The sequence below is a fragment of the Scyliorhinus canicula genome, chromosome 16 (assembly GCF_902713615.1).
Source record: "Scyliorhinus canicula chromosome 16, sScyCan1.1, whole genome shotgun sequence".
In the NCBI taxonomy this organism is placed as follows: domain Eukaryota; kingdom Metazoa; phylum Chordata; class Chondrichthyes; order Carcharhiniformes; family Scyliorhinidae; genus Scyliorhinus; species Scyliorhinus canicula.
In genome coordinates this window covers 4,084,861-4,110,929 of record NC_052161.1, presented here as the reverse complement: position 1 = coordinate 4,110,929, position 26,069 = coordinate 4,084,861, and the positions used below count along the sequence as shown (strand labels likewise).

Genomic DNA, 26,069 nt, shown 5'->3' with positions numbered 1-26,069 from the left:
TACCGGGGTATTTTTACATTACAGCAGCTGGTGATGGAGGCGCCTGTTCCGATTTCTCACTGTCAGTCACCTGCCGCAACAAATATACCGGGCAAATAAATGAGGCATTGCATGAAAAATTGTGTAGAGTTCAAAAAAATGGTAAGTGAAGTCACAGAATTGTATAAAGTTCTAAACGGCTTTGGAAGCAGGAGAGAGAAAGCACACAGGGAGTAGAAAAACCAAAGAAAGAGAAAAAAGTCTACAATTTCCTGTCACGGCCTTTGGACAGCTGCAGAAAACACCTAAACTTGGCACCTGTCTCTTACAAATAGATCTGTTCCCTCTTGCCCTTCTCAGCAAGTCTGACATTAAACCGCTTCCACAAACTGCAAGTCAAATGGACAGCGATCACCAGTTAAAAGAGAAATTAAACTGCTAGACAAGGCTAATCTGTTGCCTATGCTTGCCTCCTCAGTAGATAAACTCAAACCCTGTCTGTCCGTGTTGCTAATCCTGGTTAATACAGCTTTGTTATTCAGACAGACTCAGGCTCCCCAGCTACGTTGAGCTGTCCATTCACCACAGTGACGACTGGCCTGTACATTTCCTTTGGCTTTAGAGTCACTCCATTAGCAGACAGCTGCTCCCAACTTCATACAGATAGCCAACAGCCTTCTGGCACCTTCCTTGAAATAGTCACAGGCAAAACCAGGCAAAAAGACAAGATCTAGGCTGGTTTTCTGGTACAGTGCTGAGGGATTGCTACAATTACAAGATGATCAGAGGATTAGATAGGGTGGACATTGAGAGCCTTTTTCCTCGGATGGTGATGTCCAACACGAGGGGACATAGCTTTAAATTGAGGGGAGACAGATATAGGACAGGTGTCAGAGGTAGGTTCTTTACTCAGAGAGTAGTACGGGCGTGGAATGCCCTGCCTGCAACAGTAGTGGACTCGCCAACACTAAACGCATTCAAATGGTCATTGGATAGGCATATGGACTATAAGGGAATAGTGTAGAGGGACTTTAGAGGGGTTTCACAGGACGGCGCAACATCGAGGGTCGAAGGGCCTGTACTGCGCTGTAATGTTCTATGCTTCCTGTCTCCTGCCTCCAACCCTAGGCTCTTTACTTCAGCCAGTGCTGCTATAGTTAGTGATCCCCGAGGTGTAAACTCCTTTTCCTCCTAAACACCTGACACATTCTTCCACCTCCCTGCATTGAAACCACTGTAACATCTACTCTAATCAATCTATGTATATCAAAATTGTGCCTCCCCCCACCGCCCTGTCTTTCCTGACGTTGGCAGCTTTGGCCCAGGAGGCAACAGTCTTGCCTCTGTCAGAGGTTTGCTGTTCAATTCCCACTCTGACACTTGAGCACAAGATCTAGGCTGGTTTTCTGGTACAGTGCTGAGGGAGTGCTACAATGCCTCTAAAATCAGATTATCTGTCCTTTATCACAGTGCTGTTTGTGGGAGTTTGCCATGCAAACATTGGGTGCCACATTATCTATTACAACAGTAACGACACTTCAAAAGTAGTCAATTAGTTATGAAGTGCTTGGAACAGCCGGAGGTTGTGAAAGGCGCTACAGAACTGCAAGTTCTTGTGTTTCTGAAACCAAGGGTAAACATAGAAAATAAGAGCAGGAGGAGGTCATTCAGCCCTTCGAGCCTGCTCTGCCATTCATTATCATGGCTGCTCATCTGACTCAATAGCCTAATCCCGCTTTCCCCCATATCCTTTGATCCCTTCCACCCTAAGAGCTATATCTAACTGCAAAGGTAGGCAAAATCCTACCAACCGTCCTGGTTTGAGACAATTCACACCTCTTTAACCTGGGATTACCCCTCTCTCTGGATCTGTAAAGACTTAATTACCTGCAAATGCTCGCATTCAAAGCATCGTCTTGCATCTTTGACTTTGTCTATATAAATGTTTCTGGAATCTACCGCTTCATTCACCTGAGGAAGGAGCAGTGCTCCGAAAGCTAGCATTTGAAACAAACCTGTTGGACTTTAACCTGGTGTTGTAAGACGTCTTACTGTGCTCACCCCAGTCCAACGCCGGCATCTCCACATCATCTCCACATCATCCCAGGAATCAGTCTGGTAAACCTTTGCTGCCCTCCCTCTAGAGCAAGAACATCCTTCCTCAGATAAGGAGACCAAAACTGCATACAATATTCTAGGTATGGCCTCACCAAGGTCCTCTATAACTGCAGCAAGACATTCCTGTTCCTGTACTCGAATCCTCTCGAATGAAGGCCAGCATACCATTTGCCTTCTTTACCGCCTGCTGCACCTGCATGCTTACCTTCAGTGGCTAGTGTACAAGGACACCCAGGTCTCGTTGCGCATTCCCCTCTCCTAATTTATGGCTATTCAGATAATAGTCTACCTTCTCATTGTTGCTACCAAAGTGGATAACCTCGCATTTCTCAAAATTATACTGCATCTGCCATTCATTTCATTCTGCTCACTCAACTTACCCAAATTACACGGAAGGATTTCTGCATCCTCCTCACAGCTCAATCTCCCACCCAACTTAGTGTCAGCTGCAAATTTGGAGATATTACGTCATCTAAATCATTCATATATATTGTGAATAGCTGGGGTCCTAGCACCAATCCCTGCGGTACGTCACTAGTCACTGCCTGCCAATTTGAAAAAGACTCATTAATTCCTACTCTTTGTTTCCCGTCTGCCAACCAGTTTTCTACCCATCTCAATACACTACCCCTAATCCTATGCACTTTAATTTTGCGCACTAATCTCTTATACGGGACTTTGTCAAAAGCCTTCTCAAAGTCCAAATATACCACATCCACTGGCTCCCCCTCGTCAACCCGACTAGTTACATCCTCAAAATATTCCAGTAGATTTGTCAAGCATGATTTCCTCTTCAAAAATCCATGCTGACTCTGTCCGATCATGCCTCAACTTTCTTAGTGCTCTGCTACAAAATCTTTCAGAATGGATTCCTAAATTTTCCCCGCTACCAACATCTGGCTTACTGGTCTATTTATTGCAGAAGATTACAGGAGTCTCAAGGTCTAACATCCCCATGTTTTCTGTATGACTCATGATGACAATAATAATAATAATCGCTTATTGTTACAAGTAGGCGTCAATTAAGTTACTGTGAAGAGCTCCTAGTCGCCACATTCCGGCACCTGTTCGGGGAGGCCGGTACGGGAATTGAACCCGCGCTGCTGGCCTTGTTCTGTACCAGCCTCCCCGGACATGCGCCGGAATGTGGCGACTAGGGGCTTTTCACAGTAACTTCATTGAAGCCTACTCGTGACAATAAACAATTTCATTTTTCATTTCATATTACAAGCAAGCTGTTTAGCCCACTGTGCTAAACCAGCCCCTCTATAGTTCCTTACCTCTGAAGATTCCAGATTCGTAAGGGTGAGGCATGGCCGCAGCAAGCAGTCCCTGTCATGACAGAACTGGAAATGAAAAAACACAAACACCTTTAAAAGAACATCATTGATATTGGATAAAAACAAGGCACATTTCTTCATTTTCTGGCATTCTTTGCTCTTGTTTGGAAGGGTGCAGGAACCTCAGCACCCCACTTTACTACCCCTCTCCTATAATGTTTGCCATCAGGTGCTGTTCTACACATGCCCTCAAATCTGCTCCAGCATTCAGATAGATCATGGTTGATTTGTACCTCAACCCCACTTTCCACTTTTGCCCTATTTTGTGGATTGATTTTTGTTGGATAAGGGTATCAAACTGTCTTGAAAGTTTCAATTGATCCTCAGCTTTGTGGGGGAGCAGTTTTAGATTTCCAATGAGGATACACACTCACATATACACGTTTACACACAGACATACACCTTTCAGCAGAGGCCTGTGAATAGCAGTCAGGAGGGGAGGGTAAACTTTATATTCCCTAACTCCAGGTGCCGAGGCTAATTGTGGTCCCTTTAATTACACAGCTTTATTCATCAAATTCAACACAAATCAGGCCCAGCACCCAAGAGCCCGAAGTCAGCCAGGCTACCTCTGGTTGTGGCTGTGTGCAAGGAGAAATAGCCATTCAGAAAATACAAAGCAAACAGCACTTTGGAATAAGCTATAAGTCTCAGAACTCAAATGATAGGCAGAAAACATAACTAAAACAAGTCAATACAGATCAAACATATAGGAATGGGTTAACCCTAATAAAGTGCCAGGATTCATGGTTAAGGGCGGAGCGGGGGTTGGGGATGGGGGAATTGGAATTAACTGTTCTCCAGTTGGTACACTGTGTTCATCAGTAGGACTCTGGAGTCCAGAGTCATTTATTACACAACACAATACAGGGGTGGAGCAGGTTGCACAATCCCACACAGGCTGTGGATCACCTGAAAAGGACCCCCTCCCCTCTCCCAGCTACTACCTGCTGTGTTCCCACCACCTAGCTCCTTTCACTCTGCCCCTGGGGGACCATTTCACTCACGTACACACTAATAGCTTTTAGTTTCCATTCACACAAAACCTGCCACGCTAAAATTGGACTGCAGACCACCAACACTGAGCCCTCCCCAACCCAACCTTTCAGTGCAAAGGTTTATGCCTCTTTCTCCATTTCCTCCCCTCACCTCGAGGCTCAGATAAAGGCTATTTTTCAATCTTAAAACCTTACTTTAGTTTAAAAGAAAAGGACTGAATGTTCACATTTCTATTCAATTTAGAATCAAAGAAGAACTCTCCCTTTGATAGCTGGACAGAGATGTCTGCGACCCAGTTTATTAGCTTCATTTCCCGATTTGTATACAGTAGATTTCACTATGCGAATACAGAGATAGTAGTCCAGGAGCTCGAACCTGAAGTATGTCTCCAGCATCTAAAATAGGCAAATAAAAGGATGTGCTCTACATATCATGTAATCTCACATAGCTTCTGGTCCCTGAGCAAGCTAAGGGTTACAATTGTATAACTGCACAGAACCACTGTTTATTTAGGATTATTTTGTGCAGGTGCACAGAGTTTTGAAAATTCATTTACGGGATGTGGGCGTCACTGGCTAAGTCAGCATTTATTGCCCATCCCTAATTGCCCTTCCGAAGGTGGTGGTAAGCTATCTTCTTGAATCGCTGCAGTCCCTACAGTGTAGGTGCACCCACTGTGCTGTTGGAGAGAGGGAGTTTCAGGATTTTGACCCAGTGACAGTGAAGGGACGGTGATATATTTTCAAGTCAGTGAGTGGCTTGAAGGGGTTTGAAGGGGAGCCTCCAGGTGGGAGTGTTTCCATTATTCTGTTACCCATGTCCTTCACGATGGTAGCGGCCGTTGGTTTGGAACGGGCTGCTGAAGGAGCCTTGGCGAGTTCCTGCAGTTTATCATGAAGATGGTGGAGGGAATTAGCATTTATGAAAGAGTTGCGAATAAAGGGGGCTGCTTTGTCCTGGAGTGCCTCCTTATTCAGGAGAAGAGTTGCTCACAAGTAACTGTACAAAGTCACTGCTCACCCGGCTACAGCTTACTCAATGTGTAACTATCCAGAGTCATGGTTTATCAGGTTCTCTGCATAATTATGAATAGTGGTTATTTCTTCAACATATCCGGCTTATCATATCAACTAAATTATGTCTCACTCTCCTTTGCCAAAACCACTCATCGTGAATTGAAAAGATTGCCACCGATTTTCTCCATTGCCAAATGTCTTTGTAAATCCCCACACCGTCAGCAAATTTGAGATGCTCACAGACTTCTTTTTCCCTAAGACGGAGACCATCATTCCCGCTGTTGACCACCATATTTCTATCCTGGGACCCATTGGAGCGAACATTAATTTAAAAATTTTTTTTTTTTTTTTTTTTAAAGAGAACCCAATTCATTTTTTCTAATTAAGGGGCAATTTAGCGTGGCCAATCCACCTACCCAGCACATCTTTGGATTGTGGGGGCGAAACCCACGCAAACACGGAGAGAATGTGCAAACTCCACACGGACAGTGACCCAGAGCCGGGATCAAACTTGGGACCTCAGCGCCGTGAGACTGCAGTGCTATCACTGCACCACTGTGCTGCCCTTTGGAGCAAACATTAATACTGGTTTCCTCTCATGTGCTGTCCCCTTCCTTACAAATCCACCATTATCACCCTCATGGTCAAAATAAACACCCTTGACACAGAAATGATCACCCTAAACTGATATTTTTCTCCCAACACCCGAATGTAATGTCACCTCCCAAATAAGTGCCAATCTATCCCACAACTCCATGCTTGAATCTTGTGGCATAGTGGGTAGTGCCATTGCCTCTGAACCAGATTCTCTGAGGTTCAAGTCCTGCTGCAAGTCCCACTTCAAAATGTGACCAAACAGGTGTTGACTTGTAAAGCCTTCTGATATCCACCAACGGCCGATGGTAAGAGTGGGAGGAATTCCTGGTCAGCCACGTGACCTCACTATCCACAGTTCCTGGCTACTAACATGCCTGGAAAGTGGATGTTGTCACAGCAACCTGGACTCCTTTGGGGGCTGGTTAATTCCGTTAGCTAGATGGCTGATGTGCATCAGGTTGGTGCCAACCATTCTGGCTTAGGAAGATTCAGGACCTGCCTCCTTGCCCTACCATGGTGAAGGTTATGGCGCTATGGATCAGACCTGCCTTTGTGCAGAGAACTCAAGAAGATCAGGATTCAGAATCATGTTCACGGCACTGGAACAGCCCAAAGTCACAAATCACACCCTATTACTATGACAATAGTATGACGGGGCAATTTAGCGTGGTCAATCCAGCTACCCTGCACATCTTTGGGTTGTGGGGGCAAAACCTACGCAGACACGGGGAGAATGTGCAAACTCCACGCGGACAGTGACCCAGAGCGGGATCGAACCTGGGATCTCGGCGCCGTGAGGCAGCAGGGCTAACCCACTGCGCCACCGTGCTGCCCTCCCTTGGTAATATTAACAAAGACATGAGGTCAGGCTCCACATGTACGGTGATCATACCCAGTTCTACCTCTCCTGCTGTCTCTTTGTTGTCAGACTGGTTGACACTCGGACAGTCCCGGATGAGCTACAAACTCTTCCAGTTAAACATTAGGAAATCTGGCCACACCATCTTTGGCCCCTTCACAAATTTCATATCCTTGACACTAATTTATTCGCCAATCCCAGCCACCGTCTCAGATTACAAGAGACTATTTGCCTCCTCAGCACCTTATCTGATCCTAATTTGAGCGTCCATCTCTTCAAAGACGGCCTGCTTCCACTGCCGTGATATTTAGCGTCTGCGCCTAGTCTCAGCCCATCTGCTGCTGAAACCCTCATTGATGCCTTTATCATCCTCAGACTCAACTTTTCCAATGCTGTCCTGGCGGGGCTCCAATCCACCGTCACCTACAAATTTGAGCTCATCCAAGGCTCCACTGTCCATATTCTATCCTTTACCAAGGTCCGCTCATCCTTGTGTGTGAGTTCCCTGTTCCCCAAAAGGAAAACCTTTAGATTTTTGATTGACAAAGGTGTCAAGAGTTGGGGGGGGGGGGGGGGGGGGGGGGGGGGGGGCAGGAAAGTGGAGTTAAAGCCGCAATCAAATCATTCATGAAGTAACTGAATGGCGGAGCAGGCTCCAGGGGTCCAATGGCATTCTCCTGCTCCTATTTAATTCCAAATTCACGTCCTTGTGTTCAAATCCTATCTTTTATCCTCTCACCCATTGCCCTGTCTGCTCCAGTAATGAGACTTATTTAATAATAATAATAATAATCGCTTATTGTCACAAATAGGCTTCAATGAAGTTACTGTGAAAAGCCCCTAGTTGCCACATTCCGGCGCCTGTTCTGGGAGGCTGGAATTGAACCTGCGCTGCTGTCTTGTTCTGCTTTACAAGCCAGCTATTCAGCCCACTGTGCTAAACCAGCCCCTGGTTTTGCTGGTTGGAGGTGAACACATTAGCACAAGCTTTGCAATTGCATTGGATTTATGGTACAGGAACGGGTCTTTTAGCCAACCAATCCACGCCGATGTTTATGCTCCATTCGCGTCTTCTTCCATCTTTTCTCATCTAAATCTATGATTGCTGCCACCATTCACACTCATACGCTTAAATAAAAGCAAAATACTGCGGATGCTGAGAATCCAAAACAAAAGCAGAAAATTCTGGGGAAAATCAGCAGGTCTGGCGGCATGTGTGCAGAGAAAAAGTTCATGTTTCGAGGCCGAAGGAGAGTCACATGGACTCAAAATGTTAATTCAATATCTCTCTTCGCAGATGCTGCCAAAGCTAGTTTTTTTTTTCTCCAGCATTTTCTGTTTTTAAATCCCTCATCTGCTTTTCTAGTTTCCCCTTAAATGAATCGATACTATTCACTTCAACCAATCCCCGTGGTACCGTGTACAATATTCTCACCACTCTTTGAGAAAATTAGTTTTGCCTGACTTTCCCTTTTGGATATCTTGGTGACTATCTTATGTTGATGGCCCTTAGTTACGCTCTTCCCCAAAAGGAGAAACATACTCTCTGTATCCACCCGATCAACACCTTTCATAATTTTAAAGACCTCTATTCGGTCACCCCTCTGACTTATTTTATCAAGAGAAAAGAGATTCAACTTGTTATTCCGTTCCTGATATTTCTACACTTCTAATATCATCCTTGTAAATCTTCTCTGCATCTTCCCAAATGCCTCTATATCCTTTCAATAATATGGACACCAGAAATAATATGGACACCAGAATTGCACACACAACTCTTAATGTAGTCTAACCAGGTTCAATATATTATACACGTAATTCCCTATTTTCTATTCTATCCCTCTGGAAATAAAACCTAGTTCTATATAAATAAATGGAAACCTTGCAGCATACCAAGAATTCTACACAAGGATTTTTGTGCATTCCACTCTGACTTCACCCCACTTCTGGCTCCTAAGATTTCAGCTAAGATCTGTAAGACCCTTTTTAAACTTGTTACAGACAGGAGGGTAGACAAAACTGAACTCCTTTATTTTATTGTTAACTGTCTGTAAGCAGAGATGTTTTATTTTATTTTTTTTAATAGGCTGTGGCACGTGTCCCCAGCCCTTTGAGGTCACTTTTTAAAGTGACTTGCAGCAAACTCTCTTCAGGGTTAAATCAGAAGTATAGTTTATTCAAACGTTCAAACCCAGGGAATTAACACACCTTCATACACATACAAGCAATTAATAAGATAGGAAAGAGGAGTTTATACAACTATGAATAACTTAAAAGAAAAAGCACCATAAATGTGGATATCAGTTCACATGATTGCAAAAATCCAGAAAGGCAGAATCCAATGAGGATTCCATCATGGGAGGACCAACAATTTAGGCGGGGGCGGCTGGCTGAAGCAGGATTTGCAGAATATCTTTAAAGTTGATGGCGATGCAATGAGATGGTTTTGGTACACAGAGACTTGGTCTGCTCAGCAAGCAATGGCAGGAACCTTGCAGAGAAACAGGCTCTGAGAACGCTTAAACCTTTTACAGACTGTTGGTCAGCCGGGAGTCCTACTTTAATGTTTCCAGGTTGGTGTTTAAGCAGCAGACTGAGTTGCAAGTCTGGACATGTAATATTAAAACTTTCCGCCAGAAGCTCAGGGCACGTGATGTTGCCCATTAATGATTCAGGTGCAGGCTAACAATCAGTTTCCATGTCTCTGGTCAAAATCCATTGTTCACCTTGTGAGACAGATGGTGGATTTTAGTACCGTTGCAGGTTTAAGCAGTTTAGATGGCTTTCACTTTGATGTCGGACCAGGCTGGCGAGACAGATCATCTGCTGGTCTCTGGCTTCTAATGTGTCCTCACAATGAGAGCTGTAAGATTCCACAAGGATAAAGGTTGAGCTTTTGTCCTTCAACTGTTGTTCGATATTTCTATAATCAAGCCAACTTGTGAGTCATGTGGCATATAGCTGTCATCTTTTGGTTCAGCAAGGACCACTTTTCAAATAAGCAAAAAAGGCCATGTTTTAATTAATCAGCATATGATCTCTTTCATGTCTTAGGGACATGGCAAATGTCTCCACCCCTCTTCCTTTGAGGTCCTCCTCAATCACCTTGTTGGTCAAGCTTTTTGTCACACCCTTTAAATAGCATGCTATGGTTTACATCAATGTTTGTTGATTTTTCATTTTTGATGGCCCTTGAGGCATTTTCTGACATTATGGGCTGGATTCGCCGCCGCATCGGATACTCCGTTGCCAGCGGCAGAGAATCCAATGTCGGACAAAAAAAGGAATTGGTGCCCAGTTCCAATGCTCCAGCCCTTCGCTGGCGTGGGATCAAGGTTCACAACCCGGGCCAGCAGGAGGATGCGAATGCGTCATTAAAACCTATTTACATCCTATTAACAGGTTGGGCGCCATATTCTCCAGGTCTACGCGATTCTCTGGTTCTCTGAGCCAGGAATCATGTGAGCGAGAATTGGTGCAGGTTCTGACAAACGTGGCCCTGATGCGGTGGACCTCACGGTGGGCTAAGGGGGTAATTCATTAAGCGAGTTGCCCCCAAAGTCCATCAGAGGGCCATCCTCCACACACAAAGCAAGGCCCGTCCACCCCACCCCAACCAGATCCACAACCCCCCTCCCCCCACCAAAGACCCTCTAATTAGAGCGATCCCCACCAGAGATTCTCTAATTAGAGAGACCCCCCACCAGAGACTGCCCAAAAGGGAGACCCCAGTCTGGAAGCCCCCCAGAAGAGAGACCCCAGTCTGGAAGCCCCCCAGAAGAGTGACCCCAGTCGGGAAGCCCCCCAGAAGAGAGATCCCAGTCTGGAAGCCCCCCAGAAGAGAGACCCCAGTCTGGAAGCCCCCCAGAAGAGTGACCCCAGTCTGGAAGCCCCCCAGAAGAGTGACCCCAGTCTGGAAGCCCCCCAGAAGAGTGACCCCAGTCGGGAAGCCCCCCAGAAGAGAGATCCCAGTCTGGAAGCCCCCCAGAAGAGAGACCCCAGTCTGGAAGCCCCCCAGAAGAGTGACCCCTGTCTGGAAGCCCCCTAGAAGAGTGACCCCTGTCTGGATGCCAGAGAGCAGTCCAGAGGCAGTGAAAAAAAAAATCACTGTTTTAAAACTCACCTGTGCAATACACCTGCTGGCTCAGGCAGAGGATCCAGCACCTGCCAATTCCTGGAAAGAGCAAAACTGTCAACTGGGTTTAACCCCCCCCCCCCCCCCCCCAGATTTTTGATCTGCCAGCCATTCATTAATTTCTCTGTGATATTGATGTTACTAGGCTATAACTTACAGTTTCCACACACACAGTTAGCTGCATTGCTTCATTGTGAAAGTAACTGCAATGTCAAGTTATGATTGACAGCTGCTGGACCACATCAGAGAGTTAATTGCTTTGTTAGTTTTACTGGTGACTACTTCAAAGCCACTCAAGCTGAAGGGAATGAATGGAACAATGCAGACAGCTGAGTGTGTGTGGAAGCTGTCAATCACAGCTTAAGGAAAGCAATTTCACAGAGAGATGAATGAAAGGCTTTCAGATCAAAGATCTGAGGGGGTTTAAACCCAGCTGACTGGTTTTCTTTCCAGGAACTGGCAGGTGCTGCTTCCTGTGCCTGAGCCAGCAGATGTAGTGCACGGGTGAGTTTTAAAGGAGTGACTTTTTTTTTTTAACTGCCCCTGTCTGGACTGCCCTCTAGCTTTTGGCTTGGCTCTCTTCTGGGGGGCTTCCAGGCAGGGGCAGGGGGCCTCTCTTCTGGGAGCTTCTCGGAAGAGGTCTCTCTTCTGGGGGATATCTTTAATTAGGGGGAGAGGAAGAGCTGGTGCACCTCACTATAGCAGGATTCCCTAAGAAATCTCTCGCAATCCTCGCCATGCATAGATTTGCATGGCACTCCCAGCTTGAGAGCAGATCAGGTGCAATTCAGCTCCAGCGGGAGAACTTAGGGCGGGTTTCTGCGTCCAGTGTTTTGGTGCGGCAGGCTGTCTGGATTCTCCGTTTCGCTGGCTGGTCAATAGGGCTTCCCATTGTGGGGCAGCCCCACGGCACCGGGAAACCTCCAGGCTGCCGGCAAATCGGAGAATCCCAACAGTGGAGAATTGAGCCCATAGCTTCCCAAACGGAGAAACGCGGGCTATATGTGCTAAACAAATGCAAGTTGTTGTTGGGGCTAGCTCTGTATTACTGCACTGAGCTTGTGTTTATTCATCAGGGTCATGGCACTTACTGTGCGACTGTGAACAGCTAACCTTGGTATTTCCCATATCACATTTACACCACAAACGTATGATGTCAGTGTGAAACTCAAAGATCTGTCAGTTATCCCCTTTATACAGGAATAGTACCTTCTGGCTTTATCAATACAATTTTCTCCTGTACTTGTTAAACAAGATTTTTGTAATCACTTGTTTACTGAGAAGTAAAGTGTCAGCAGCTGTTGTGAGCTGTTACACAGACTCACGTGGTGTCTTCATACTCACCATGGGGATTTCTTTTACTTTCTTTCAACTGAATGTGAATTCTGAAGTTCATTAACCATGATATAGAGAGTCAGAATTAAAAAGCTGGTTATTACTGAAATGAGAGACAGTTAAGGCAGTGAACTGGATCAACAAGTGGTGTGATGGAATGAATTTGAAATGAAAATCGCTTATTGTCACGAATAGGCTTCAATGAAGTTACTGTGAAAAGCCCCTAGTCACCACATTCCGGCGCCTGTTCAGGGAGGCTGTTACGGGAATCGAACCGTGCTGCTGGCCTGCCTGGGTCTGCTTTCAAAGCCAGCGATTTAGCCCAGTGTGCTAAACAGCCCTGGGAGACTGGTTTGGGAATACAGAAAGATGATGGTCTGTCAACTTTGCCAATCAGTGAAAACCCAATCTCTGTCATTACAGGAAAGCAAAATCATTTGCATTAAGTCAGCTGAATTGATCCATTTTCAGCTAATCAAACCCAGAAAAGGAGGCCAATCGTCACAATCTCTCTTGTACACAAGTGGGGCCGATAACTGTGCAGAGACCCAGGGCAGCCCTGGAGTGTCTGGATCAGCTACCCTCTGCCTCAGCAAGTATGTCATCACAGGGGGCAGAAGTTGTAATTGTGCAATAACTGTGAATATTAAAACGCTGATCTTCCCTCTCTCCAAACAGTTCTAACACTTCACCTCCCTCTCTCATTCTGCTCTCCAACAATCTATGACTTTAAAACACCCTAATTTGGTATTATCTAAAATACTTCCTCATTGACAAGCCTTCGCCTAGTTCTGTCACACTACCCTGAGTTTGAGTTTGATTTTTTTAAATGTATTTGTTCGTAAGAAGTGGACGTCGCTGGCTAGGCTCGCATATAGTGTCCATCCTTAATTGCCCTTGAGAAGGTGGTGGTGAGTCACCTTCTTAAACTGCTGCAGTCCGTGTGATGTAGGTGCACCCACAAGCTCATCGGAAGGGAGTTCCAGGGAACAACAATATAGTTCCAAGTCGAGTTTGTGTAGGGATTGAAGGTGCTAGCAACAGCGCCACTCCCAACGGCCCCAGGGAGATACGTGGGGAGTCCGGTAGTAATAGCTTCGGCCAGAATTTGGAGGCAGTTTCGGCAGCACTTCAGGTTGGGGGCAGGGTCAAGGGAAATGCCGATTCGGGGGAACCATCCATTTGAGCCAGGGAAGTGGGATGGAAATTTTCGGAGATGGGAGGAGAAAGGATTAGGACACTAAAGATTTGTTTCTTGGGGGTAGGTTTGCAGGATTGAAGGAGCTGGGAGCGAAGTATGAGCTGGAGCAGGGGGGAATATTTAGGTACATGCAGGTTCCAGACTGCCAGAAAAGAGATACAGAGGTTCCCAGTAGAGCCGGCTTCCACATTGCTGGAGGAGGTGCTGACGACAGGGGGGCTGGAGAAGAGGGTAGTGTCAGCGGTTTATGGGGTTATTTTGGAAGAGGAGAAGTCACTGTGGGAGGAAAGGTTGGGAGAGGGTATGGAGGAGGGGTTCTGGTGTGAGGTGCACTGGAGGGTGAACGCCTCCACCTCATGTGCGAGTTGGGGCTGATACAGATGAAGATCGTATACAGAGCACACCTTACAAGGGCGAGGATGAGCCGGCTCTTTGAGGGGATCGAAGATGTATGTGAACCATGCTGGGCGGGGGGGGGGGGGAAGAGAAGATACGTGCTCAGGAGGCCATATTCGGGGTATTGGACCAGCCGGGGTTGGAAACGGGTGCGGAGGCAGGTGTTGTAGCCTTCGCCTCGTTGATCGCCCAAAGGCGGATCCTATTAGCATGGAAATCAACCTCTCTACCCTATGCCCTGGCGTGGCGGGGGGACCCGCTGGAATTCTTGATGCTTGAGGAGGTCTAATTTGAACTAAGGGTAAGGATGGAGGGGTTCTACAATTCATGGGCGCTATTCATTTTTCACTTTTGAGAATTGGATCACATTGAACATTTGGGGGGGGGGTCTGGGAGGGGGCGACTGTATGGGTTAATGGTGACCATGGGTGATTCCTGATTCGTTTTTGTCATTTGACTATACTAACATGCGGGCTAATGTTTGGGGATTTGGTGGGAGGATGGGATCGTTGTTATTGATATGGGGATTGACGTTACATTTGATACGGATTATTGTTTATTGTTGGGTGTAAATCTGGGAGAAAATGTGAAAAAGGAGGAGAATAAAAATATATATATATTGTAAATATATAGTTCCAAGTCACGATGGTGTGTGGCTTGGAGGGAACTTGTGAGTTCAAGTCTAACTCCACAGACTTTGTGCTTACAATCAGCACTGAGAGAGTGCTACACTGTCAAAGGTACCACCTTTCAGGTGAGACATCAAACTGAGGTCCCATTGGCCCCTGCACATGAATGCAAAAATCCCATTTCGATGAGGAACAGGGGCGTTATCCCAATGTCCTTCCCAACATTTATCCCTTAAGCAATATCACTGTAACAGACTGGTCATTATCACATTGCCGTTTGTGGGAGCTGGCTGTGCGCAGTTTGGCCAAAGTGCTTCTCTACATAACAACAGTAATTACACTTCATAATATTTAATTTGCTGTAAAGACGCTTTTGAGATATCTTGAGGTCATCAAAGATGCTTTGGAAATGAAAGTCTCTCTTTTTTATTTCGGTCACCTGCTCGCCTACGGTTTGTGACCCTGTCTGTGTCTTCATAATGGGCAGGATAAGTGAATCAATAACATTCTCTACTTCTGGGGCTTTAGACATGAAGCTATGATACCTGTGGGTGGCAATGGGTGTTAGCAGGTTTAAGCATAGGATCAGGTGCGATTTGCAGAAGAATGTTGCATCACCTGGCATCAGTTGCCTGAACTCGGCCTCAACACTTCAGCGAGCAGAAAGGACAATTAAAATGCAGGAGGGATTGGATGGGGAGGACAAGAAAGAGAGAGAGAGAGAGAGCAAATCTGTACCACTGAGAATCTGCAGGATAACTGACTGATGTCAACCCACCCAGTTTATTTTATTTTAAAATATCTTCATAAAGCAACAGCAATTTGGCAAGCACAGGCTCAGGGGCCTGTCACATCGTTCACCGCGGAGCTTGTCAAACACATTCAGCCTTTCTGAGCTTCACTGGCATTTTAATCACTGTTGGGTAAACTCATTTGTTCCAATGATTACGACTCGCCCTAATAGAATATGCAAGCCGCCTGACCTTTGACCCTCGCTGACACAGGATACAAAAGAGGAAAAGTTCTTCACCACCCTCCTCCCCAAACCTACTCTTCCCTCCTCCCCCTCAACCCTATTACTCTCTATTACTCAAATTATTTATAGCCCACTGATCTCTGCGCGGAGAGGGAAAAAAAATTTAAAACGTAATTAAGTCAGCTTTTGACAAACAGGAAAGGGTTTTTTGTGTAGTAGCGCTTTGTGAACCAGCGCTATTATAGTGGCAAAGGTTATATCAGCAGCAGGTACTAGGTCCCTGCCAGTTTCTCTGGCAGTCATTAGAACATGTCACGTCCTATTGCCGCTGTTCACATTTTCGGTAACCTAATCATTTGACATCATTATTTGAGGTACCTCAGTGGCATGGAATTACTGCCAGAGGTCACACAAACACAAAGCAATCCCTAGCGGGACAGCATCTGCCACAGTACCAACATTGTTAGGCCCAAACCCAGCCCGCCATTTGGAAGTTAACGGATTTCCTTCACTATCAAAGATGCTCCATCTCTCCGCACCCACCCCCACCCCCCTCTTCCATTCCCACTGTTGCCTCTCTCTTTCTGCATTTTACTCAAGTTTATCTTCCCACACTCAAGAGCAAAACCAGTGAAGAGGATATTTGTTGCCCTACAATTTCTGCGAAAAAGGCCTGGTCCCACACTGCAGCTCATCACATAGGGTCTGATCCCACACTGCAGCCAGTTAGACAGGGTCTGGTCCCACACTGCTGCCAGTTAGACAGGGTCTGGTCCCACACTGCAGCCAGTTACACAGGGTCTGATCCCACACTGCAGCCAGTTAGCCAGGGTCTGGTCCCACACTGCTGCCAGTTAGCCAGGGTCTGGTCCCACACTGCAGCCAGTTACACAGGGTCTGGTCCCACACTGCTGCCAGTTAGACAGGGTCTGGTCCCACACTGCTGCCAGTTAGACAGGGTCTGGTCCCACACTGCAGCCAGTTACACAGGGTCTGATCCCACACTGCAGCCAGTTAGACAGGGTCTGGTCCCACACTGCAGCCAGTTACACAGGGTCTGATCCCACACTGCAGCCAGTTAGACAGGGGCTGATCCCACACTGCAGCCAGTTCGACAGGGTCTGGTCCCACACTGCTGCCAGTTACACAGGGTCTGATCCCACACTGCAGCCAGTTAGACAGGGGCTGATCCCACACTGCAGCCAGTTCGACAGGGTCTGGTCCCACACTGCTGCCAGTTACACAGGGTCTGATCCCACACTGCAGCCAGTTACACAGGGTCTGGTCCCACACTGCTGCCAGTTACACAGGGTCTGATCCCACACTGCAGCCAGTTACACAGGGTCAGGCCTACACTGCAGCCAGTTACCCAGAATCCGGTTCCACACTGCAGCCAGTTACCCAGAGTCCTGTCCCACACTACAGCACCTTACCCAGAGTCCGGTTCCACACTACAGCAAGTTACCTAGGGTCCTGTCCCACACTACAGCAAGTTACCCAGAGTCCGGTTCCACACTACAGCAAGTTACCCAGGGTCCGGTTCCACACGGCAGCAAGTTACCCAGAGTCCTGTCCCACACTACAGCAAGTTACCCAGAGTCCTGTCCCACACTACAGCAAGTTACCCAGAGTCCTGTCCCACACTACAGCAAGTTACCCAGAGTCCTGTCCCACACTACAGCAAGTTACCCAGGGTCCGGTTCCACACGGCAGCAAGTTACCCAGAGTCCTGTCCCACACTACAGCAAGTTACCCAGAGTCCGGTTCCACACACAGCAAGTTACTCAGAGACCGGTTCCACACTACAGCAAATTACCCAGAGTTCGGTCCCACACTACAGCAAGTTACCCAGAGTCCTGTCCCACACTGCAGCCAGTTACCCAGAGTCCTGTCCCACACTACAGCACCTTACCCAGAGTCCGGTTCCACACTACAGCAAGTTACCCAGAGTCCTGTCCCACACTACAGCAAGTTACCCAGAGTTCTGTCCCACACTGCAGCAAGTTACCTAGCTCCTGTCCCACACTACAGCAAGTTACCCAGAGTCCGGTTCCACACTACAGCAAGTTACCCAGGGTCCGATTCCACACTACAGCAAGTTACCCAGAGTCCTGTCCCACACTACAGCAAGTTTCCCAGAGTCCGGTTCCACACACAGCAAGTTACTCAGAGACCGGTTCCACACTACAGCAAGTTACCCAGGGTCCGATTCCACACTACAGCAAGTTACCCAGAGTCCTGTCCCACACTACAGCAAGTTTCCCAGAGTCCGGTTCCACACACAGCAAGTTACTCAGAGACCGGTTCCACACTACAGCAAGTTACCCAGGGTCCGATTCGACACTACAGCAAATTACCCAGAGTTCGGTCCCACACTACAGCAAGTTACCCAGAGTCCGGTTCCACACTACAGCAAGTTACCCAGAGTACAGTTCCACACTGCAGCAAGTTACCCAGAGTCCGGTTCCACACTACAGCAAGTTACCCAGGGTCCGATTCCACACTACAGCAAATTACCCAGAGTCGGTCCCACACTACAGCAAGTTACCCAGAGTCCAGTTCCACACTGCAGCAAGTTACCCAGAGTCCTGTCCCACACTACAGCAAGTTACCCAGAGTCCTGTCCCACACTGCAGCAAGTTACCCAGAGTCCTGTCCCACACTACAGCAAGTTACCCAAAGTCCTGTCCCACACTGCAGCAAGTTACCCAGGGTACGGTTTCACACTACAGCAAGTTACCCAGGGTCCAGTTCCACACTGCAGCAAGTTACCCAGAGTCCTGTCCCACACTACAGCAAGTTACCCAGAGTCCTGTCCCACACTACAGCAAGTTACCCAGAGTCCTGTCCCACACTACAGCAAGTTACCCAGAGTCCTGTCCCACACCACAGCAAGTTACCCAGAGTCCGGTTCCACACACAGCAAGTTACTCAGAGACCGGTTCCACACTACAGCAAATTACCCAGAGTTCTGTCCCACACTGCAGCAAGTTACCTAGGGTCCTGTCCCACACTACAGCAAGTTACCCAGAGTCCGGTTCCACACTACAGCAAGTTACCCAGAGTCCTGTCCCACACTACAGCAAGTTACCCAGAGTTCTGTCCCACACTGCAGCAAGTTACCTAGGGTCCTGTCCCACACTACAGCAAGTTACCCAGAGTCCGGTTCCACACTACAGCAAGTTACCCAGGGTCCGATTCCACACTACAGCAAGTTACCCAGAGTCCTGTCCCACACTACAGCAAGTTTCCCAGAGTCCGGTTCCACACACAGCAAGTTACTCAGAGACCGGTTCCACACTACAGCAAGTTACCCAGGGTCCGATTCGACACTACAGCAAATTACCCAGAGTTCGGTCCCACACTACAGCAAGTTACCCAGAGTCCGGTTCCACACTACAGCAAGTTACCCAGAGTACAGTTCCACACTGCAGCAAGTTACCCAGAGTCCGGTTCCACACTACAGCAAGTTACCCAAAGTCCTGTCCCACACTACAGCAAGTTACCCAGGGTCCGGTTCCACACGGCAGCAAGTTACCCAGAGTCCGGTTCCACACACAGCAAGTTACTCAGAGACCGGTTCCACACTACAGCAAATTACCCAGAGTTCGGTCCCACACTACAGCAAGTTACCCAGAGTCCTGTCCCACACTGCAGCCAGTTACCCAGAGTCCTGTCCCACACTACAGCACCTTACCCAGAGTCCGGTTCCACACTACAGCAAGTTACCCAGAGTCCTGTCCCACACTACAGCAAGTTACCCAGAGTTCTGTCCCACACTGCAGCAAGTTACCTAGCTCCTGTCCCACACTACAGCAAGTTACCCAGAGTCCGGTTCCACACTACAGCAAGTTACCCAGGGTCCGATTCCACACTACAGCAAGTTACCCAGAGTCCTGTCCCACACTACAGCAAGTTTCCCAGAGTCCGGTTCCACACACAGCAAGTTACTCAGAGACCGGTTCCACACTACAGCAAGTTACCCAGGGTCCGATTCGACACTACAGCAAATTACCCAGAGTTCGGTCCCACACTACAGCAAGTTACCCAGAGTCCGGTTCCACACTACAGCAAGTTACCCAGAGTACAGTTCCACACTGCAGCAAGTTACCCAGAGTCCGGTTCCACACTACAGCAAGTTACCCAGGGTCCGATTCCACACTACAGCAAATTACCCAGAGTCGGTCCCACACTACAGCAAGTTACCCAGAGTCCAGTTCCACACTGCAGCAAGTTACCCAGAGTCCTGTCCCACACTACAGCAAGTTACCCAGAGTCCTGTCCCACACTGCAGCAAGTTACCCAGAGTCCTGTCCCACACTACAGCAAGTTACCCAAAGTCCTGTCCCACACTGCAGCAAGTTACCCAGGGTACGGTTTCACACTACAGCAAGTTACCCAGGGTCCAGTTCCACACTGCAGCAAGTTACCCAGAGTCCTGTCCCACACTACAGCAAGTTACCCAGAGTCCTGTCCCACACTACAGCAAGTTACCCAGAGTCCTGTCCCACACTACAGCAAGTTACCCAGAGTCCTGTCCCACACCACAGCAAGTTACCCAGAGTCCGGTTCCACACACAGCAAGTTACTCAGAGACCGGTTCCACACTACAGCAAATTACCCAGAGTTCTGTCCCACACTGCAGCAAGTTACCTAGGGTCCTGTCCCACACTACAGCAAGTTACCCAGAGTCCGGTTCCACACTACAGCAAGTTACCCAGAGTCCTGTCCCACACTACAGCAAGTTACCCAGAGTTCTGTCCCACACTGCAGCAAGTTACCTAGGGTCCTGTCCCACACTACAGCAAGTTACCCAGAGTCCGGTTCCACACTACAGCAAGTTACCCAGGGTCCGATTCCACACTACAGCAAGTTACCCAGAGTCCTGTCCCACACTACAGCAAGTTTCCCAGAGTCCGGTTCCACACACAGCAAGTTACTCAGAGACCGGTTCCACACTACAGCAAGTTACCCAGGGTCCGATTCGACACTACAGCAAATTACCCAGAGTTCGGTCCCACACTACAGCAAGTTACCCAGAGTCCGGTTCCACACTACAGCAAGTTACCCAGAGTACAGTTCCACACTGCAGCAAGTTACCCAGAGTCCGGTTCCACACTACAGCAAGTTACCCAGGGTCCGATTCCACACTACAGCAAATTACCCAGAGTCGGTCCCACACTACAGCAAGTTACCCAGAGTCCAGTTCCACACTGCAGCAAGTTACCCAGAGTCCTGTCCCACACTACAGCAAGTTACCCAGAGTCCTGTCCCACACTGCAGCAAGTTACCCAGAGTCCTGTCCCACACTACAGCAAGTTACCCAAAGTCCTGTCCCACACTGCAGCAAGTTACCCAGGGTACGGTTTCACACTACAGCAAGTTACCCAGGGTCCAGTTCCACACTGCAGCAAGTTACCCAGAGTCCTGTCCCACACTACAGCAAGTTACCCAGAGTCCTGTCCCACACTACAGCAAGTTACCCATAGTCATGTCCCACACTACAGCAAGTTACCCAGAGTCCTGTCCCACACTACAGCAAGTTACCCAGAGTCCTGTCCCACACTACAGCAAGTTACCCAGAGTCATGTCCCACACTACAGCAAGTTACCCAGAGTCCTGTCCCACACTACAGCCAGTTACCCAGAGTCCTGTCCCACACTACAGCAAGTTACCCAGAGTCCTGTCCCACACTACAGCAAGTTACCCAGAGTCCTGTCCCACACTACAGCAAGTTACCCAGAGTCCTGTCCCACACTACAGCAAGTTACCCAGAGTCCTGTCCCACACTACAGCAAGTTACCCAGAGTCCTGTCCCACACTACAGCAAGTTACCCAGGGTCCGGTCCCGCACTGCTGCAAGTTACCCAGTATCTGTGCCACACTCAAGCACACTGCCCCGCTAATATATCCACTTTCCCCAACTACTCGGTGTCAAAAGACTTTCTGTTTCTTCGGACCTGACTTGTCATCCTTTCTCAGTACAAAATTACAAACGACTTACCCATACACCTGACTGCACTGGCCTGTATATTAATGTTGGATCTGAACAGAGATCACTGTGAACCATATGTATTTTAAGTTGTATTGAACCAGTTAACTTGATGAAAGCTGCTAATTTAATTAATTTCTATTGCTCTGGGTGTGGGTACAGTAGTCTTGTACTGTACTTACTGAACAAAGCTACCCCTATAAAGAGGAACCCCACAGAAGGCAAACCTGCAGGCAACAGCACAGAAACAAGACAGTGATCAGCAGGTGGTGCAGGTGAATGCCCTGTTCGACTTTAATCGACCAATCATACTCACAAACTGTAACTCGATCCCATTTACAATGCAATCTGCCTCTGCAACCTTTGCCAAAACTGCTCATTAGAGACACTAGCTTTTCAATAAACTACCATCAATAGAAAATGATTATCTCCTCAGACTCTTTGTGTGGGCTGAGGCGTGTTGGCAAGTGATGCACAAAACAGCAGAAAATGGAGATATAAAAAGCAGGAACAGAAAAGGTCATGCTGTGCTATGGGTGCATGCAACTTAGGCTAAACAGATCAGAAGATCATGAGAATCAGAAACAATGGCAGGCCATTCAGCCATCGGGCCTGCTCTGCTATCCATGAGATCATGGCTGATCTCATTGTGCCCTCAACTTTCCTGCCTGTCACCCATAGTAATCAAAAATCTGTCTAACACAAGCCTTGAATGCATTCAACAGCACAAATCTCGGAGGGAAGAAATTCCTCCCCATCCTCGTCCTAAATGGGAGACCCCTTATATTTAAATTCTGCCTCCTAGTTCTAGATTCCCCAAAAGGAAAAATCCTCCAAGCATCTACTCTGCCAAGCCCCCTCAGTATTTCATATGTTTAAATAAGATTGCCTCTCATTCTTCTAAACTCCAATGAGAATGGACGCAACCTGCTCAACCTATCCTTGTAAAGCAACCCCTTCATCCCAGGAATCAAACTGTACAGGACATTGGTGAGACCACACTTCGAAGTACACAGTACTCAAAGTACACAGTACTCAAAGTACACGGTCCTCGAAGTACACGGTCCTCGAAGTACACGGTCCTCGAAGTACACGGTACTCGAAGTACACAGTACTCGAAGTGTGGTCTCACTAATGTCCTGTACAGTTGTAGCAAGTCGCCACTAGTTTTATACTCCATCCTCCTTGCAATAAAGTCCAACATTCCATTTGTCTTCCTAATTACTTATTGCAGCTGCATTTGAACTTTTTGTGATTCATGGACAAGAACACCCGGATCCCTCTACACTGCACATTTTGCCACCTCTCTCTATTGAAATAACATTCTGCCTTTCTAATATAGTCATAGATGTTTACAGCATGGAAACAGGCCCTTCGGCCCAGCTTGTCCATGCTGCCCAGTTTCTATCACTAAGCTAGTCCCACTTGCCCGCATTTGGCCCATATCCCTCTATACCCACCCAGCCCATGTAACTGTCTAACTGCTTTTTAAAGGAAAAAATTGTACCCGCCTCTACCACTGCCTCTGGCAGCTCGTTCCAGTTGCTCACCACTAATCTTCCTGTTACAATGGATTACTTCTTATTTTCCAACATTATATCCGTCTGCCAATGTTTTGCCCATTATCTTAATCATTTGCAGACACTTTGTGACCTCCTCACAACTCCATTCCTACTTATCTTTCTTTCATCAGCAAATTTGGCTACAATATTATCTCTCCTTTCATCCAAGTACTTAATATAAATTATAAATAGATGTAGCCCCAGCACTGAGCCCTGCTGCACTCCACTAGATACAGTTTATCAACCTGAAAATTAACCATTTCTTTTGACTGTTAGTTAGTCAATTCTGTATCCATGCTAACTTATCACCCCTAACACCATGAGCACTTGTACAGTCACATTTTATGTGGCATCTTACTCAATGCCTTTTAGATATTCAAATATACTACATCTACTACTCCCCCTTTATCCATTCTTCTTGTGACATACTCAAAGAACTCTTAATATATTTGTCAAGAACAATTTATCTTTCATAAAACCATGTTAAATCTGCCAGATTGTACTATGAGTTTTCAAATGCCCTGCCAATTCCTCTTCAATAATGAATTCTAGCATTTTCCCAATCACTATCTTAGGGTGTGATTTATCTAAATGGGAACAAAGCCCGATAGCGAGCGCGTTTAGCCGTGTGTTTCCCAGTGTTCACAGCGTCGAGAATCATCATTTTCCATTGTTGGTAGTTTACTCCACAGCAAGTGTCTGTAATGAGCAGTTTTGGCAAAGATTGCGCCGAGATACAATACGCTATTGAACGGTCCTTGCGTTAGATAGGGGCCTCAGCAGGAAATGCGAGGCCGAGGCCGCAAATGGCCCCATTTTCTGCGCTGAGGAGCTCCACCTGCCGGAACCCCTCAGTGTAGTGAGAGATCGGGACGCCATTTTTAAATCGATACTGATTTCTGGAATGCCCCCCCCCCACCCCCCAACCAAGCCTCAACTCACTATGAGGAGCCCCCCGACAACACCCGTGCAGGGCACCCATGGCCCGATTGCCACCGCGAAAAATGCTAGCTTGGCACATTGGCAGTGCCAATCTAGAACCCTGGCAGCATCTATGTCAGTTGCCAGTGCCACATTAGGACCTTGACAATGGCAGGCTGGCACACACGTGGCAGTGCCAGGGTGCCCAGGTGACACCAGCAGTGCCAGGGTACCAACGTGCCCAAAGGGCATGCACCTGGCGGCCTCCGATCCCCTGGGAGACACCCACGAGTGCTCTTCCGTCTGTTTCCTGTTTGTGGAGACCAGTGCAGAACAGCGATTGCTTCGCAGAAATGTAACATTGAATGACAAAGCAAGTGAGATCGTGAGGATCAAACAGGCTCGGCTGTCACATTAAAGGGAAGCGAAAATGGTAGGTCATGAAGTTCGGGCAGCGTGGCTTGCAAACGTTGGCTGGCCTGGCTCCCGATGGATGGTCAGTTGATAAAAATGGGTCCCGCGTAAAAAAGTTTGGAAAACACTGCTCTAAGGGACCAATACTTACTTTAGCTCCTCCTTCCTTCTCATACACTTATTAAAAAGAGCTTTTACTGTCTGCTTTTATATTTCCTGCTAGTTCTCCCTGTAGTATTCTAGTCATCCTTTGCTGGTTTTTCAAGTTTACTCAGTCTTCTGGCTTACCTCATGGTAGCACAGTGGTTAGCACTATTGCTTTACAGAGCCAGGGCCCCAGGTTCGATTCCCGGCTTGGGTCACTGTCTGTCATGAGTCTGCACGTTCTCCCAGTGTCTGGGTGGGTTTCCTCCGGGTGCTCCGGTTTCCTCCCACAAGTCCCGAAAGATGTGCTGTTAGGTAAATTGGACATTCTGAATTCTCCCTCTGTGTTACCGAACAAGCGCCGGAATGCAGCGACTAGGGGCTTTTCACAGTATCTTCATTGCAATGTCAATGTAAGCCTACCTGCGACAATAAAGGTTATCTTATAGCACTGTACATCTTTTCTTTCAATTTAATGTTGTCCTTACCGTTGTTAGTTAGTTAGATGGTGCATCCATCTCATAGTTTTTCTTTCTCAACGGAATATATCTTTGTTGAAAATTATGAAGTACCTCCTTAGCTGAATGCATGCAGCATTCGTAACAACATGCATGAATTGGTTGGACAAGTAGAAATAAATGGGTATGGTAGGATAGCCATTACAGAGACATGGGGTTGGATTCTCCAACAATGGGGCGATGTCCCCACGCCGGCGTTTAAACACTGGCGTTTCATGCCAGACTTTCCTGAAAGAAATTAAGAGCAATTCACTTACCTGCATGGGGGCTGGCAGAGACCCAGGGAGCTTCACGCAACTTTTGCTGCGCATACGGGCCCCGCACTTCCGGTTCCGAGTGCAAGCGCACGGTGGTGGCTTCCAGCCGCCGCGCCGAACGCAATGGCATACCCGGACCGTGGACCAGGACCAAGAAACAAGGTCCTGGCGATCTGCCCCACCCCTTGTCTGACCAGCCCGATCGCTGTCCCGGCTGCCCAAAAGGCCCCCCCCCAGTGCTGGATCCCCCCCCACCCCCGACTAGGGCAGCAGTGGACTGAGTCCGCAGCCGCCGCGCAGTCGGGAACTCAGCCGGTCGGGACCGGAGTATCACTGGGAGGGCTTCTGGCAAAGGCCGACCAGTCGCGTGTCCTGATTCGTGGGCGAGCGATTCTCCGAGAGCGGCGCCGGGCCTGATTCTCGTGTAAAAGTCAATTCTCTGCCTCCGCGCCAAACGCGATTTTGCTGGGGGACTGTGGAGAATCCAGCCCATGGTTTCCAAGTGACAATGCTTCTCTTCCATCTTCCTTTTCACCTATTTTCCTATTCTACTTAGACAACTCTGTCTTCATACCCTTGTAATTGTCTTTATTTAAAACACTAGTTTCAGACCCCAATTTCTCACCCGAACCCTAACCTCAAATTGAATGTGAAATTCTATCATGTTATGATCACTCTTAA

At 47.7% G+C, this 26,069-nt stretch overlaps 1 protein-coding gene across 5 annotated transcripts in view; it reads right to left on the bottom strand.

Moving 5' to 3' along the window:
* The window catches only part of fbxw4 (F-box and WD repeat domain containing 4), a 174,855-nt gene that overhangs the window by 64,313 nt on the left and 84,473 nt on the right, over nucleotides 1–26,069 (bottom strand). For all 5 annotated transcript variants that reach the window (XR_005463760.1, XM_038822087.1, XM_038822088.1 and 2 more), the window contains exon 6: nucleotides 3,378–3,443. Coding sequence is in view for 4 of the 5 variants with exons in the window: in XM_038822087.1 (XP_038678015.1) it covers nucleotides 3,378–3,443 (66 nt within the window). In the remaining variant the exon portion in view is untranslated. The remainder of the gene's footprint in view (nucleotides 1–3,377; nucleotides 3,444–26,069) is intronic.